The sequence below is a fragment of the Octodon degus genome, unplaced genomic scaffold (genome assembly GCF_000260255.1).
Source record: "Octodon degus isolate 3935 unplaced genomic scaffold, OctDeg1.0 scaffold00162, whole genome shotgun sequence".
Classification (NCBI taxonomy): Eukaryota; Metazoa; Chordata; class Mammalia; order Rodentia; family Octodontidae; genus Octodon; species Octodon degus.
In genome coordinates this window covers 3,698,635-3,714,114 of record NW_004524738.1, presented here as the reverse complement: position 1 = coordinate 3,714,114, position 15,480 = coordinate 3,698,635, and the positions used below count along the sequence as shown (strand labels likewise).

The 15,480-nt window shown below is 42.6% G+C and overlaps 1 protein-coding gene across 1 annotated transcript in view; it reads right to left on the bottom strand.

The window, feature by feature from the left end:
* Positions 1-133: 133 nt before the first annotated feature.
* Positions 134-15,480, bottom strand: part of Suclg1 (succinate-CoA ligase alpha subunit) — a 32,438-nt gene continuing 17,091 nt past the window's right edge. Inside the window, exons 4-9 of the mRNA XM_004642813.3 lie at positions 12,613-12,825; positions 12,408-12,465; positions 10,264-10,347; positions 7,855-8,006; positions 1,767-1,955; positions 134-370 (exon numbers count right to left, since the gene is read on the bottom strand). Coding sequence (XP_004642870.1) covers positions 344-370; positions 1,767-1,955; positions 7,855-8,006; positions 10,264-10,347; positions 12,408-12,465; positions 12,613-12,825 — 723 coding nt within the window. The 3' untranslated portion in view covers positions 134-343. The remainder of the gene's footprint in view (positions 371-1,766; positions 1,956-7,854; positions 8,007-10,263; positions 10,348-12,407; positions 12,466-12,612; positions 12,826-15,480) is intronic.

Sequence of the window (15,480 nt, the reverse complement as noted above, 5' to 3'; positions counted from 1 at the left end):
TCTGTCTGTCTGTCTGTCTCTCTCTCTCTCTCTCTCTCTCTCTCTCTCTCACACACACACACACACACACACACCCCTCTGCTTCTCCCATTCTCCCCACCACCCACATTGGAAGAATACTAAGTATTCAAAATCATATTCAAATCAAGATTTATTGTCTGTCTCTGTTATACAATAGGTGAAAATATCTGTTTAGTACATTCTAGGCCTCATTTTGGTTGCCGGCTACCCTGAAAGACCTGTGTCCGGCACAAGGGTTCGCAGTCGGTGGACAAGAGAGCGAGCCGCTGCCGGCTGCCGCCGCCGCCGTGATCCCCTCCACAGGCGCAGGACCTCCGTTCCTTCACAGCATCTTCCTCTTTTCAAATTCCTTCAGAAATAAAAGGGATAAGACAGGAGATCAGAAGAAAAGATCCAAATTGTATTTATGGTCCAAACAATTCTGAAGCTTACCATCGCTAAGATAATCACAGAAGGAGCGTGCCAGGGTGAGGGCACACAGAACAGCCTTCAAATGTGCCAGCTCGAAGCTCAAAAGTCAGACACAGCTGCAGCTTTACGTCTCCTAGACCCAAAGGCTGAGAGACATGAAATAGTTCTTCTTCCCCCACTGCAGTATTACTATTAGCAGGGCAATGGAGACGGGTCTGCTCTCTTTGGCAGAGAATAAAACTACTCAGAATTTGAACAAAATGTCAAAACCTTAGCAATCCTTGGAACAAATACATTAAATAATAATGAAGAGCACAGCTTTTAGAGTGGAACAATTAGAACGGGACAAAATGCGCGAGCACCTGCCGCCACCTACTGGAGCCTAGTGGTAAGACACAGTCCAGCCTGAACGGAAGCGCTTGTTTTCTCTCCCCTAGTCTCAAATTAAATTCTACACACTTTAATTTTTTCACATAGAATACTATTACACATGCTATTATATTCCAAAAGACAGGATATGCATAGATTCAATAAAACAAGCCCATTTTATTATCCCTAAGAGCGAAGATTATACCAAATCAGAACAACAGCTTTCCAAACTGGAAAAGCAACTTGTGCCTGTTTCACCATGCTGTGAAGTAAGGTTTTTGTTGTGTTTGTTTTGTCTTTTCTTGTTCTTTTGTCATTTAGAATATTTTAAACCACAATAGCCTATTTAAAGCAAAAGGCAAACAGCTGAAAGTTGGCACCTCCACCCTGTAAGCAACAAGGGCTCACAGCCCAGCAAGGCAAGAAGGCCAAGGCCACGCCCTCCTGCGCCCTCCCCAGGGGACCTCCACCACGCACGCCTCAGCACACAGCTTTTTTTGCTTGCTACTCAGATTCCAGCCCCTCTGCCTGGCAACAGAAACCGGGGTAGTCAGGCTGGCTGCACCCAGAAGGCCTCGCCTGAGTCAACGTCACACGAGAAGAGATGCAGGCAATCCACCGCACACATGGCACGTATGTGCGCACGCGCGCACGCACACACGCACGCGCACAAACGCGCACTCATATACCTCAAACTGGAAATCATGGCAGGTACGGTCTCCAAAATACTACTATGTCGATACCTTGCCACTCACAGAAAAATAAATACCAACATTTAAAAGAGGAAAGCTTTAAAATCAGAAAGTTTTGTTTTTGTTTTTGTTTTTTTTAATTAGGACATTATAAACAAACAGAATGAAATGAAATGACTAAGACCCAGAAGAGGCCAAGCTGTCGGGACAGCTGCTGTGCCCCCACTCAGAAGCCCCTTAATGTTGGTCAAGCGCAGGGCAGCTAACACCTACCTTGTAGATGGTGGTTCCCAGCTGCGCAGGGGACATGCTGACCACCACCCCTGCACTCTGAAGGGCAGCAATCTTCTCTTTAGCTCCACCCTTGCCTCCAGCAATAATTGCCCCTGCATGGCCCATTCTTCTCCCAGGAGGAGCGGTCAGTCCAGCAATGAAGGACACAACAGGCTTGGCATTTGGACCCTGGAGAGACAGTGGCATCTTAAACACTCTGACGAAGAAGTCAACCGAAACTGGACCTCAAATCCACCACTCCACAGTAAACAGTCCATAAATGGTTTGGGCAAATGAAAACCCAACAAGCAGCCTAAAAAAATCAACAGGAGTATTAAACTGCAACTGTAACTACTACACTTTCCTTTAAGATGTATCAACTTTCCATACAAATGCAGAAAAAGAATCCTGAGTAAATCTTTATATCTACTGAGTAGAATGGATGTTACTGGACAAGCTGTTTTGCAAACACCTTGTGAGTGTTCTCATGTTGTGAGAATCTTTCATTTGACAAACAACAAAGCACACCTGAAAATTCGCATGACTTGCGATATGCCTTAAAATTCAAGGTCAGATTGTTTTACTTCAACCTGAGTTCATATCTTAATTCATTATTGGTTCTCCCTTAATAAACGAACAGAAAAAGATGACATGGGAAGACGCACTGGGAAGAATCCAAGTTGTGACAGCTAACACCGCAGGCCCTGGCCACCGCAGGTCACTTCTCCACACCTCTGCTTCCTTACTTATGAAAGGAAATGGCTACACTCGCCTGACAGAAAAAGCCCTTTCCATGCTGAAATCCTATGGTGTCTAAGAAGGAAGATAAGAATTGATTTTATTCAGCAAATTCCAATCCGATGTGTGACCTCTAATGTACATAAACATCAAAGAGATTTTTTTTTTTTTAAACTCCTCACAAAACGTAAGAATTTCTGTGCTCCGGACTTTAAGTGCAGTTGAATAAATAATATGAAATACAGTCACACATCAATAGTCAAGAGATCCCATACAGCAATATGTGCACGCAGGGTGAAGTTTCACAATGACTAATAACCGCCATTCTCTAGCAGCCCAACGGTAATCGGGGATCCGGGTAAGCAAATCCCCTACAGTGGGCGGAACTTGGGCACAGTGGAATATTCTCCAGGGCCTGCACTCACTGTCCTCTGTCCCTGCCTGAGCACTTTTCAGATCCCTTGCACTTATAAAAATTATTGAGGATTTCAAAGAGCTTTTCTTTATATACACAGTAGAAATCCATTCTAATGTATCAGCTTCTATATGCATAAATATCAGTGTATTGCATTTCATATGTAATGATAACTATTAGAAATCAAAACTGAGTTTTAAGTACTTGTTTATTCGTTCTTTAAAACTAAGACTATTGTCAAGGGAAGAGGTTGTGGGGAAGGGGGAAGGAGGGAACAAGCAGGGCAGAAGGGAAGGAGGGTAAAAATGATGAGGACGCAATGTACATCTGCACCAGTTCCGCAAGATGAATGTCATCATTAAGCACCACAAACATACAATAAAAAATTAAGCTTACAAAACAGCATTTTAAAACATCTCAGTGAAAAGAGTAGCATTATACTTTTTTTTTTAATGTACTTGTTACAAGGTCTCCCTACACAGCTCAGAGCTGTAATGATCTTCCTGCTTTCAGCCACCCCAGCGCTGGGATGACAGGTGTGCGCCACCACACCCGGTCTTGGACTCAGTGCACCCAAGGACAGGGCTGGTGAGGCATGTGGTGCTATGGAATGAACCCTGGTCCGTGCACTTGCCTAAGCAGGCGCTTAGCCTGCTGAGCTATCTCATCGGCCCTGCATTATACATTTAATGTTTACAACTCTTGACTCTTTACCTTAACGTCAAATGATAAATACTTTTTTTTTTGGTAAATGCTTTTAAATACAAAGTTCAATTTGCTGTAAAATGTTCATTTAGCTAAAATATAAGAAGAAAATCTAGCCTCACAGAGATATAAAATTATAATATGGAGAAGCGTTTCAGTTGCCTTACAGGTAACTATAGATACTCTTCTGACACTACGTAAATCTCCTAAAGTAGTAATTTCTCAGTACTATAAGACATTTCTTACTTGTCAGGTGCAGTGCCAGGATCTGAAAACGCAATGAACTTTTCGTCCTTTCTTATTTTGAAATCCACTAGTCTACCTTGCACTTTAAATGACTCAAACCACAATGACTCCTTAAGGGGCACTGACAACCTGCGAAATGTCAGTGCACTGAGTGGCGCAGATCCTCCAAGCACCAACTCACTGCGCCACTCAGTACACAGCCACCAGAATCACCAACTCACTTAAGACTTAAGCACATGGCGACAAACTTTCCCAAAATTTTAACATTCACATGAAAGCTCAATTTTTATCATTAGCAACAAATGCAATCAGTTGCTTCCCTTGATATGGCAAGTTTGCCTGGCTCATTTTGAGAAGTCTTAGAGTACCCAATCTGAAGGACCAGTTCTTCTGTCAATCATTCTTTCAAGTAAAACTACTGCTCCATGGAAAGCCCGCAACTCAGGTGTGAGGTGGTTTACTTCCCCTCTCAGCACAAGACATGGGCCTGAGGATGAAGATTTAATAAAACTGATGATTCTTTTTTTGAACTCAGGACCTTGCACTTAACAGGCAAGTGCTTAAGTCGCTGAGCTATCCCCCTGCCCCTAAAACTGATGATTCTTATTGCTTCATCAAAACCAAAAACATTCATAAGTAAAACTGACTTGGCTTAGTTTAGGAGCAATCAGCGCCTGCAGGTCCCGAGCCCTAGCACGGCCAGCTCCACGGCCCCCCCGCTCAGGAGGTGCTGCATGGCTCACACGGTCTCCAGGAATCCAGCCTCTGCGCCTCTGCTGAGATCACCCTCCATGCCTTCTGGACACCTCACACATTTTTACTTAGCTTTTAAGACCTGGCTCAAGCCTCTTCTTCCAAAGCCTTTCCTGCTTCTTCTTCCCACAAGCTACACAAATGGTCCTGCGCCTGGTGATCTCCCTGTGAACCTCCTGTGCTTTTTACGTTTCTAAGGTTCTACTCAGCGCACTGGCTGGGAGCTGCTTCCAGGCAGCCCCTACTAAGTGCTGGGTTCCCTGGACCCAGGGACCATGCTCTCGCCTACTTCTCAATGCCCAAGTGCAGTACCCAAGGCACAGAATTACGCAAAGACTCCACAGTCACTGCTCACTGCCTGCATCTCCACACAAAGATGAGAACCTCACATTGGAGCGGTTCTACTCTCCAGTGGATCTTCTCTCACAATCGCCCAAAGCGAGAATATTGTTATACTGGGAAGAAACAAGATTGTGACAGGCCTAATATGTCAAACAAATGTACACTAGGTCCCACTAACAAAAAGAGCCACTGGAGGTTTAGCAGACTACAGAGAGGTGTAAGCTGAAAACAAGACATAGAGTGAGGAGCAAAGTGAAAGTGTCGAAGCAGAAAGATGCACGGGGAGTCTTGGTCCCACTGGGCTTTGTTCCCCTACCCTGCAATGATGCACACAGCTACAGAGTAACGGAGAACACAGAGTGCGAGCCCACCCGTCCTGTGCTGGGCACCACTGCTGGCAGGTCACCAATCGTCCTGTGCCTGTTTCTCATTCATGAATGGAGGACAACAGCATCATATTCAAAGAATCAAGATAATGGTAACAGCATGACGTTCCCAAGTAATTGATGTCATAATGATAACAGCAGCAGGCAACACTACGGAGGGTGTACTCCGTGCCAAGCACTGCGCTGAGTGTTTCACGTATCAGGTTCATCTCTGACTTTGTGGACATTAGATTCTCAATAACAATGAGCTCCACGGGAACTAACCAAGAATAAGAAAACAGCCAAAAGGAAGAGAAGATGTATGCTTAGCTTCTCCACTAAGTTCAAAGGATTCAGAGTTGGGCCAACATACATTTTAATATTCATTTTAGCTGTACAGTGTGTTATGGTTTGTGTCTAGGTATCCCCCCAAAACCTCATGCAGTCTTGGGGCGGCTTCTGGAGTTTGTGATTGATTACTGTGGGTGTGGTTGCTGACCCTGCCCTGGGGCAGGTAATTTGCATTACAATGTAAGGTGAGAAGAGAAGCCAGCTGCTTGAGCTGCTGCTACCCCTCCCTTGCACTCTTGCTCTTTGCTGCTGCCATGAAAGGTTGCCCTCTGCTATGTGCTGCTCTGCGTTGGACCCAGATAAGTATGGACTGAAACCTCCAGTAACTGTGAGCTAAATAAACCTTTCCTGCCTTCATTTTGAGTGTTGGGTATTTGTCCCAGCAATGAGAAAAGAGTAACTAAGACAAGTGTCATGTTAACTTAAATCTCTTTTACTAATGAGAAGTCAGCTTTTACTAAAATTTCAAACTTTGTAACTTTCTGAATGCAAGATAACCAGAAAGTCTTGCATTTTGGAGCTTCCTCTAGGACAGGAAGCACTGAGAATAGTAAATAAATGAAAGAATAAAGTAGATGGTTAGGAGATTGGAGTAAGATTGGAGATTGGAGTAAGATGTCCCCTCGATCTGTCCTCTAGGCCTGTTCCTAAAATGTGATGAGTGAACGGAGGACACTCCTGCTTTGGAGCCCACACAAGTACGCTGTTGATTACACAAGGCAGTCACTCATCATGTTTTAGGAACAGGCCTAGAAGACAGATTGAGGGGCCAGGGAGGTGGCTCAGTGGAATAAGTGCTTCCCTGGCGAGCGCAAAGGCCTGAGTTCAATCCCCGGTTCCTCAAAAAAAAAAAAAAAAAACAGATTGAGGGAGGAAAAGTAGTAGGAAACCAAGGGGATTTCACAGAGTCGATGAACAATGATGGCCCACCAGGAGCCCTGTAAAAACAATGTCAGTAGAGTAAGACGCAGTAGCAGCACATAGCTCAACTGCCAGGTGCCAGGATTACTTTCCTGCTTGTTATTCAGCCACCTGAACTTTACGGCCCTCACAACATTCTAGGTTGTACTGTTGCATCCTCACTTTGCCAATGAATAAACTCCGAGGGCCAGCAAGGTTACAAACAACTCCCAAGGTCACAGAGTTTCTCCATGGCAAACTGAAGCCAGACTGCTGAACACTGCGGAGTGCACAACAAACAAGGAAAGTGACCCGGAGTGAAGGGACAGTTGAGTCACATCTTATGGCAAAGCCAGGGCTTAAGATCACCACAGGAGAAAAGATGCTCGAAATTGTCCTTGAAAAGCCCCTAAATCACGCATGGGAATTCTTTAACCATGCCAGTTTGTAGGTGATCTTATTGTCCCTTCAACAATCCAATGTCTATTCTTCTTGGTGACATTTAGTTCATTCATTTAAGCATTAAGAGAAAAGGTATTTCCATCTGCTCGCCTAGCCTTCTGAAGATGGTTTGTCACTCATCTGTGTCAGAGAAACTCTTAGAAATCGCCTGTATACTTCTCCCCACAGCTCCCAGACACGACAAAGGCCAGCAAGAAGTCACTGGGCTACCGCCTACTTCTCCCTGAACACTGAGCTTAATTCCCTTCAGCTAAATGAAATCAGGACAAGGCAGATACGACATGGAAAGCCTCCACAGCATGCAGACAGTAAAGCCTTTCTACTTGATCTTTGACAGGAAAAGCCATTCTATGAGGAAAGACAGACCTTGAGGAAGGCAAGATCCTGGAAAAGGGTACAGAGGCTAAGAGCTTTACAAGGGCAGCCTTCAAGAAGGGAAAGAACACTAATTCTCCTACAACCTGAGGAAGAAACATCATGAGTTAAAAAAAAATGTGAGTCTGGAGTCCTTGTGTCAGGCAGGACTGTCAGGCTGATGGCCTGATGTTCGCCACTCAGGAAGCCATCGTACTTAGCACAAAGCACCTGGTGAGGAGGCTCAGGGTAGAGAAACAGCAGAGGCATTGTGGGAAAGAGGAAGGAGAACCGACCCACAGAGAGTCTGGAACTTTCTGAGTGTCCAGTATAGAAGGCTCAGCTAAGAAAAAGGTTCAGTTACCTTTTAAGTTTTCTTGAAAAACTGATCTTTGAAAAGTTATAAGCAACCTCTAAAACAAGAACCAAGAGCTACATTTTTCCAAACCCAACTTACAGAATTATGTTGCTTCAAAAATTCTGCAGCATTTTCTTCTGCATTGCCACCGATTTCACCAATCAGTATGATGCCTTCTGTGCCTGAATCGCTCAGAAAGATTTCAAGGCAGTCAATAAAATTTGTTCCATTAAAAGGATCACCTCCAATGCCTGAAAAGGTCAAAGAACACCAGCATCAGCTGAAAACGCACGGATGAACCACGGAAAACAGGTCTAGAAATGGTCCAAGTGGCTTCTTAGTCTGCCTGCCCCTTATCCTTAATTTTTCTGAAGGTACTAACACTCTTCACTTAACATTCAAATATTACAAAATGCTACATTTAGTTTTGTTTGTATGGATAGATATAAATGGAAGTGGCTTATTTGCAGGGGGAAAAAAAAGCCCTTCTTTTTGTTGTGAGCCTTCACACAAACCTCTTCCTGCTCACAGAATTACCTAGGCTTGACTCTTGTTCAAGTCTACATGCACAGCACATAACGTTTATGTTCCCTGCGTGAAGCTGGCCTGTGCACGTAAAACATGTCCATTCCTTTTTCCACCCTTCTTTCCATCCCTCCATCTCTTCATCCCTTCCCTTTGAGGATGATCTCTCTATTCCCTATCATCCATTTGTTATTTTACTCTGGATTCCTCAAATAAGAGGAACCATGCAATATTTACACCTAGGTGTCTGATTTAGTTCACTTAACGTTACAGTCTCGAGGTGCATCCTTTTTCCTACAAAGGACTCAAGTGATCTTTTTATGGCAGAGTGGTCCTCCACTGTGTATAAATACCTCATCTTTTTTATCCATTCACCCGTTGACAGGCATAGAGGTTGTTCCCAAGATTTAGCTTTTCTGACTTGTGCTGCTCTAAACTTTTTAAAAATGGTAACTTGTGTTGCAAGCTAACATTATACCATAGGAAAAGATTAAACTTTTTGAAATTTCTTTGCACAAATTAAAGCTTTCTTTGATACCGCACGCTCTGCCACCTGCAGGCCCAGGCAGGATGACAGGACCTGCATATGGGGGCTCTTATAGCACAGACTCCAAAGGACAAGCGACTGGGAGTCACATAAATGTTCCTCAACAGACAGACGTGGTGGGCGTGCCTGTGATCCCAGCACTCCAGAGGCTGCCAGCCTAGGCTACGAAGTGAGTTCAAGGCCAGCCTGCACTACCTAGTGAAGCCCTGCCTCAAAAAAGAAAAAGCCCGAAATGTTCCCTATAATGTAGGTTTTGTTTATTTTTAAAATTATAAACTTACTGAGGCCACGAATGATTTTACTTTTCAGTGCATCTCTGAAAAATGACATTGAAGAAGGGAGCCAGCATTAGTGCCAGCCGCGTATCAAATCCTCCACTTCGGGTTAGACCCGGCTGTCACTGACTGTGCTGCCTTGTGTGAGATGCACATTCTCCCCCTCTGCTTATATATTAAAAATTCAATTTGGAGAAGATGGAACTGGCAAATCTGTTTCACAACTTGTGGCTCTCCATCACACTGCACTGCGCCTAAGACTGGTTATGCTTTGTAAATAGAAAGGTTCAATTAATATCTTAAATTTGAATTTATGGATATTCCAGAACTATGTTTTATAATTTAGTACAGAATAGAAATTTCTGAAAGGCTTTTAAAAAGATACTCTAAGGATTTTAAGAAAGTTATAAAACCAGAAATTTACCTAGCTTTTGGCCAAAAAAAACCCCTGAAATTATTTTAAAATACAAAAACATACTAGAATTTATATTTTTTTTAAGTGGAAAGCAGTGTGCTATGGTAAAAAGAAAAGTCCTAGAGAAGGTAACTTCCTCAACTGTCTGCTCAATAAGGCTCAATAAGGCTGTAACAGCACAACCAGTCAGCTCAGAAGTGCCAACATCTAGGCGAGGAGGCACACAGCTGTAACCTCAGCACTGTGGGTGGCTGAGGCAGAAAGCTGGCAAGTTCAAGCCCAGCCTGGGCAAGTCAGTAAGCAAGACCATGTCTCAAAACAAAAAAAGGGCAGGGGATGCACCTCAGTGTGAAGGACCTGGGTTCAGTGTCCAACTGACACACACATACACACACACAGGTGAATTCAGTAACTACAAAGAACTGAATATAATTACTATAACAGAAGGCCTAAAATAAGGAAACATCTCTTCACACCGAAATAATTGATCTTCCAGCCACTGATGATGTGCAAACATCCCAGGATATCTGTTCTTCAAACTAAAACTCAAATTTCAAACCATGCATCTTGAAAAATGACATGTAGAAAAACTTCACAATTAAGCAAATTAAATTTGAGATTGTAATATCTTTTTAAAAATAAAATGGTATTGAAATTTCTTATAAATAATCTAATCTATTGTCATTCTATTCACTCAATGAAGACACTATACTCCATAGAAAATGATTTTAGCAAGAATTGCTCACCGACGCACAAAGACTGCCCCAAGCCAACTTGTGTTGTCTGATGAACGGCTTCATAAGTCAGGGTGCCTGATCTGGAGACAATGCCTTAAAGGAAAAGAATCCAAAAATATTAGATGTTTATGTGATAGACTATCATGTGGTAAGCTAAGTCACATTCTGAGCAACTAACATTAGTGTACATAAAACTCATTCTTTGATTTTCCATCCAGATCACAGTATCTTCAAAAAATAAAAGGCTAAAAGTAGGGAGGTCTTTAAGATTAGATTAGAGAAAAGGTACATTATTAGCTAAAGTTACTTTACGACTACAAGCAATGCTAGTAAAACCTACATTGCTTCCTGAAAATCTGTATGTTGTCCTACCCTTTTACATCTGCTCCACTAAAACAGAGTCCTTTGCCTCCCCCGCACCATCCCTACAGGTCCACACCAAAAGCTTCAGTGTGGCTGGCCAGACAGCTCAGTGGACTAAAGTGCCTGCTCAGGCAGATGGAGGGACTACTAGGGTTGGATCCCCGACGTGCCATGCTGGCTCCGCCCCTGGGACATGCTGAGACAGGGACTGAGACTGGGCGTGGTGGTGCACACACCTGTAATCCCAGCACTTGGGAGGCTGAAAACAGGAGAAGCACTACAAGTGTGATCTATGTAGTGAGACCCTGTAGACACTGTCCTACATACATACATACATACATACATACATACATACAGGGCTGGGGAGATAGCTCAGTAGAATAAGCGCTTGCCTGGTAAGCGCAAGGGCCTGAGTTCAATCCCTGGTTCCACAAAAAATAAATAAATAAATAAAAATAAACTTCAATGTTACTTTCTCTTAGAGGTCTTTCCCTATCATGCCCAAACAATAATGAAATAGAATCTCTTAGCTGTTTTTGTTTCATAAAATATCATGTCAAGATTTTTACATAATTTTTTATGAGACACCATTTCATTGCCAATACTGCGACTAAATTAAAGAAGACTAAAATAAATGTAAAGATAAAAAGCAACTGCCACACCCATACATTAACAGTAAGAATGTAAAATGATAGAGCCACATTGCAAAACTATTTGGCAATTTCTTTAAAAATTGACCACATACAAAAATAAAACAGCCACTTAGCAAAATGAAAGACTATTTGGGGCTGAGATGTAGCTCGGTGGCACAGGTACCTGCCTAGCAAGCACAAGGTCCTAAGTTCAATACCCAGTACTGAGAAAAAAACAAAGCAAAAACAAAATAGCCACTTAAAAACTGGCCACACTCCACTTTATGACCTATTAATTTCATCCCTCAAAAGAAATGAAAACATGTCCTTCAAAAGGTCTGCACACAAATGTTCACCTTAGCCTCGTTCCTAAGGCTTAAACCCAGAGCCAACTCAAATGTTGGCTGTGAGAGAATGGGTAAGATGCAGGAAAACCACAGCATAGAATACTGTTAGCAATAGCGTGAAATTAACTGTGATACAAGCGAACACATGGCAGATTCTACAGGGTGCTGAGTAGAAAAAACCAAGTCTTTACTTTAAAACCTCTAGCCTCTTCACTATGTGGAACTGTAACTGCTTCTCACTGTACTCAGAATACAGAATCATTTCACTGCAAAACAGATAAATTTCACTAAAATGATTTGCAGTCACAAAGTGTCTGTGAGTTATGAGAGTTTAAATGAGATGTAAAAGGCTCTAGTCAACAACTTCTTCGGACAACCCCCTACTATTGTGGACTACTGGACTGTGTTGTATTGTTTTGCTGAATTCAAGCACCTGTAATATTTAGATGCCAATAGAATACCCATCTCTGACAGGACTGAACTGGAGAGGGGGGATACAGAGGAAGGACCATTTTGTATTTGTATATACAGAATAGTTAGGATAGATGTACAGCTGCTTTCGCTTGGTTGAGTAAGAGGAAAGATTTGTAGTAGTAGTGTTTGAACAAGATGTCCTTGCTGCTTCTTGCGCTGTGGATGACCGCTGAGACGATAACAATGTGCAATGTATTAATTATTGAAAATGTCCTATTAATCAGCTTGGGAAGTGTCTCATTGATATCTGTTTCTCAATAAAATAAAATTAAAAAATAAAATAAACTATGTATAATCATAAAAAAAAACCCTGTAAGAAAATAACAAATACACTCACCAATTCTTCCTTTCTTATGAATATGGCCAGGCATGATGCCTATTTTGCATTCTCCAGGCTGAAAAACAGTAAATTATAGTTGCAGACAAGTTTTTAGTACACGCCGGAACTCGTAGGTCACACACACAACACATTCACATTCATTCAAAGCTGCTCGGCTTTGGGAGAGGCTACAGCTGAGGCTGTTGTTACTTTTCGCACTCACATTGATGACTCCGGGGCAGTTCGGGCCGATCAGCCTCGTCTTTCCCTGGCGGAGCAACTTGTGCTTGACACGCACCATGTCCTGCTGCGGGATACCTTCTGTAATGCACACCACCAAGGGCATTTCTGCCTCAATAGCTTCATCAATGGCAGCGGCAGCGAAAGGAGGAGGGACATAAATGACGGATGCTGTCGCTCCTGTCTGTTCTTTGGCCTGCAACATTCACAATAAAACATGATGACTAGAAAAGTCATAAACAATGTAAAATAAATTCAATGCCATGACTTTATTAATGTCTAGGGGTCAGGAAAGACGCCACCAAGTGCCGTAGGATGTCTTCCTTTTTTACATTCTCCAGTTCACTGCACTATCAGAAAAGAAGAGAATCAAGCAGAGCCTGTTGGCACCACTGAATGCCACTGGGAACTGAAAGGTTCTGTGACATCGCAAACGACGGCAGGTCTGTAACCAGAAAGCACCACCTCCCTTCGCTTGTGTCCCTTCATTCCTATGCCTGTGCGGTCTACGGCGACATGGTCTGCTATAGACACGTGCTGGCAAAGACACTGTAGCACTTGCTTGGGAATAACACCCCTGCCTCCTGGAACAGGACTAAGGAGCCTCTTGGCACTTGGAACTCAACTTTAACATCTGTTCTCAACAGTATCATGAGACAGTAAAAATGAAGTTCTTACCTGCTATTTCTTACTCTGAATGCATGTTTGTTAGAAATAAGCATATTGAACAAAAACGCATAAGTAGCACATGATTAGAATAGGGGCTGGGCTAAGGAGACAGCTCTGAGGTCTAAGCGCCTGCTAGGCAAGCACTTGAGTTCATTCCTGGTATCGCATGCTGTGCTGGTCCCGGAAGCCCAGGCGCACTGTGCTGGCCCCAAAACCCAGCATGGTGATACACACCTGTAATCCCAGAGCTGGGGAGGCTGAAACAGGAGGATCACTACAAGTATGAGCTGCGTAGCGAGACCTTGTACCAAATAAACAAACAAACAAACAAACAAAGAATAGGGGTCAAATAAGCATCAAGTTTGAATGCTATCACCCTTCATGATGGAAAGCGCTTGGAGACCCTCCACCTGACCACTGCTCTTCTCTATGACACGAGCATGGCAACGCATTCCGCCTTTATAAACTCTCTCCACATGGCCCTACAACTGCATCCCCTACCTGCCGCCCTGCAGGGCTGTCTCGTCACTGCCGTGGACTCCCCAGGAGCACAGACCGCTGATGATCCCTGCATTCCCACAAGCAGCCCCCGCTCTGTGACAGCCTTCTGAGAGGGTTCTATGCGAATCTCGGTTAAGGCTTCACCACAACCCTGCACTGCAGCATCCGCATTTCACAAATCAACATGTCGAGGCCAATGTGATGTTAAACGATGGCGCAGGGTCACAGTCCGAGGAAGCAACACAGCTGAGCTTTGTTCCTACATACATCTGATTGTAAAGTGTCTGCTCATTTCAACTACAGCAAGATGCCCCACTGTACATATTAAACATGTCAAGCAAAACAGAAATCAAAAGCTTTTGCAAGATTATGCTATGGACTTTTACAGCAGACATGAATATTAAGCTACACAACACAGATATGATTAAAAGAAGGAGCAGAAGTAGAAGACAGTGTCTTCAGGAACCATTACTGAACGATTCCCCACATTCAGAGAGACAGAGCTTCCTCTATTACAGATCTAATGAAAAACACTATCTTGACAGTCACAGAAGGATCAAGTCAGAGGAGGCTGACAGATCATCCATAAGTGATGTCAGGGGTTAGAAATAAGTTTTTAAAAACTCTGTTCAAGAGGATGATACACGGACATGAACAAAAGAAATAAAAACTAGGTTAGAACCAAAAGAATTCACATCACGGGCATGTAGGTATTTCACTGAAACATATTTCCCAAAGTCTTCACTTCTTCAGGCTACAAATAATGCCAGAAGCTAGACTGTGACAAGTACTACGTGCCAGGAAGTCACAGGGATGAAAAGTGTTGGTCCTACTCATAAAGAACGTTCTTTGTAAAAAGCTAAATGGGTAAGAAGTGGTATCTGTGAAAGAAATGCAGAACATTTCAAATGTCATATATATTTCTATCACTGTGAATAATAAATAAATTGCTTGGTAATAAAAATAAGTCTTTTGGTTTGGTTTGGCTTGGTCTTGAGAGAGGGCCTCGTTATGTTCTAGGCTGGCTTGGGATGCACAATCCTCACACCCCAGCCTCCCAGAGAGCTAGACTTCAGGAACGCACCCCACCACCTGGCTGAACTTCCTTTAAGGAAAACAAAGCAAGGTGGGGAAAAAGCACTCCACAGAACTATTAGCTCTAAAGCTTTACTCCTAAAACAGCATCTAAAACACAAGCACACACAGATGTAGCACCATCTCCAAGTTTAAAGGAGGATGAAGTCTCTAAATTTGAACAATATCTTTTCTTTCCTACATGTTAGGATTAACAGTACAAATTAACCTTAATTTGGTTAGTATTCAGTCATGAGATTAGATCTATAAATGTGCACTTTAAAAAAATGAAAAAAATGCAATACTTCACAATGTATCTTTACAAACTATTAAAATTACTCCCTAATTTTTATAAAATAGCCTAAGAACTTGTATAAGTTTCTTTAAAAAACACTATAATCTTACATAAATTTCATATAAAAGTGGAAAGAATGTGGAGAAATACATATCAATCTTCAATTAGTTCTCAAAAGAGGCAAAATACGTAATACAGAAAGCACTATGAAATTTGTTACCTACCTTTATGGGATTTGAATTTTATAATCAATATATATAATGGTTGTGAACAAAGTAGTTTAAAACATTTTAAAAGCACTAGTTGTTTTTT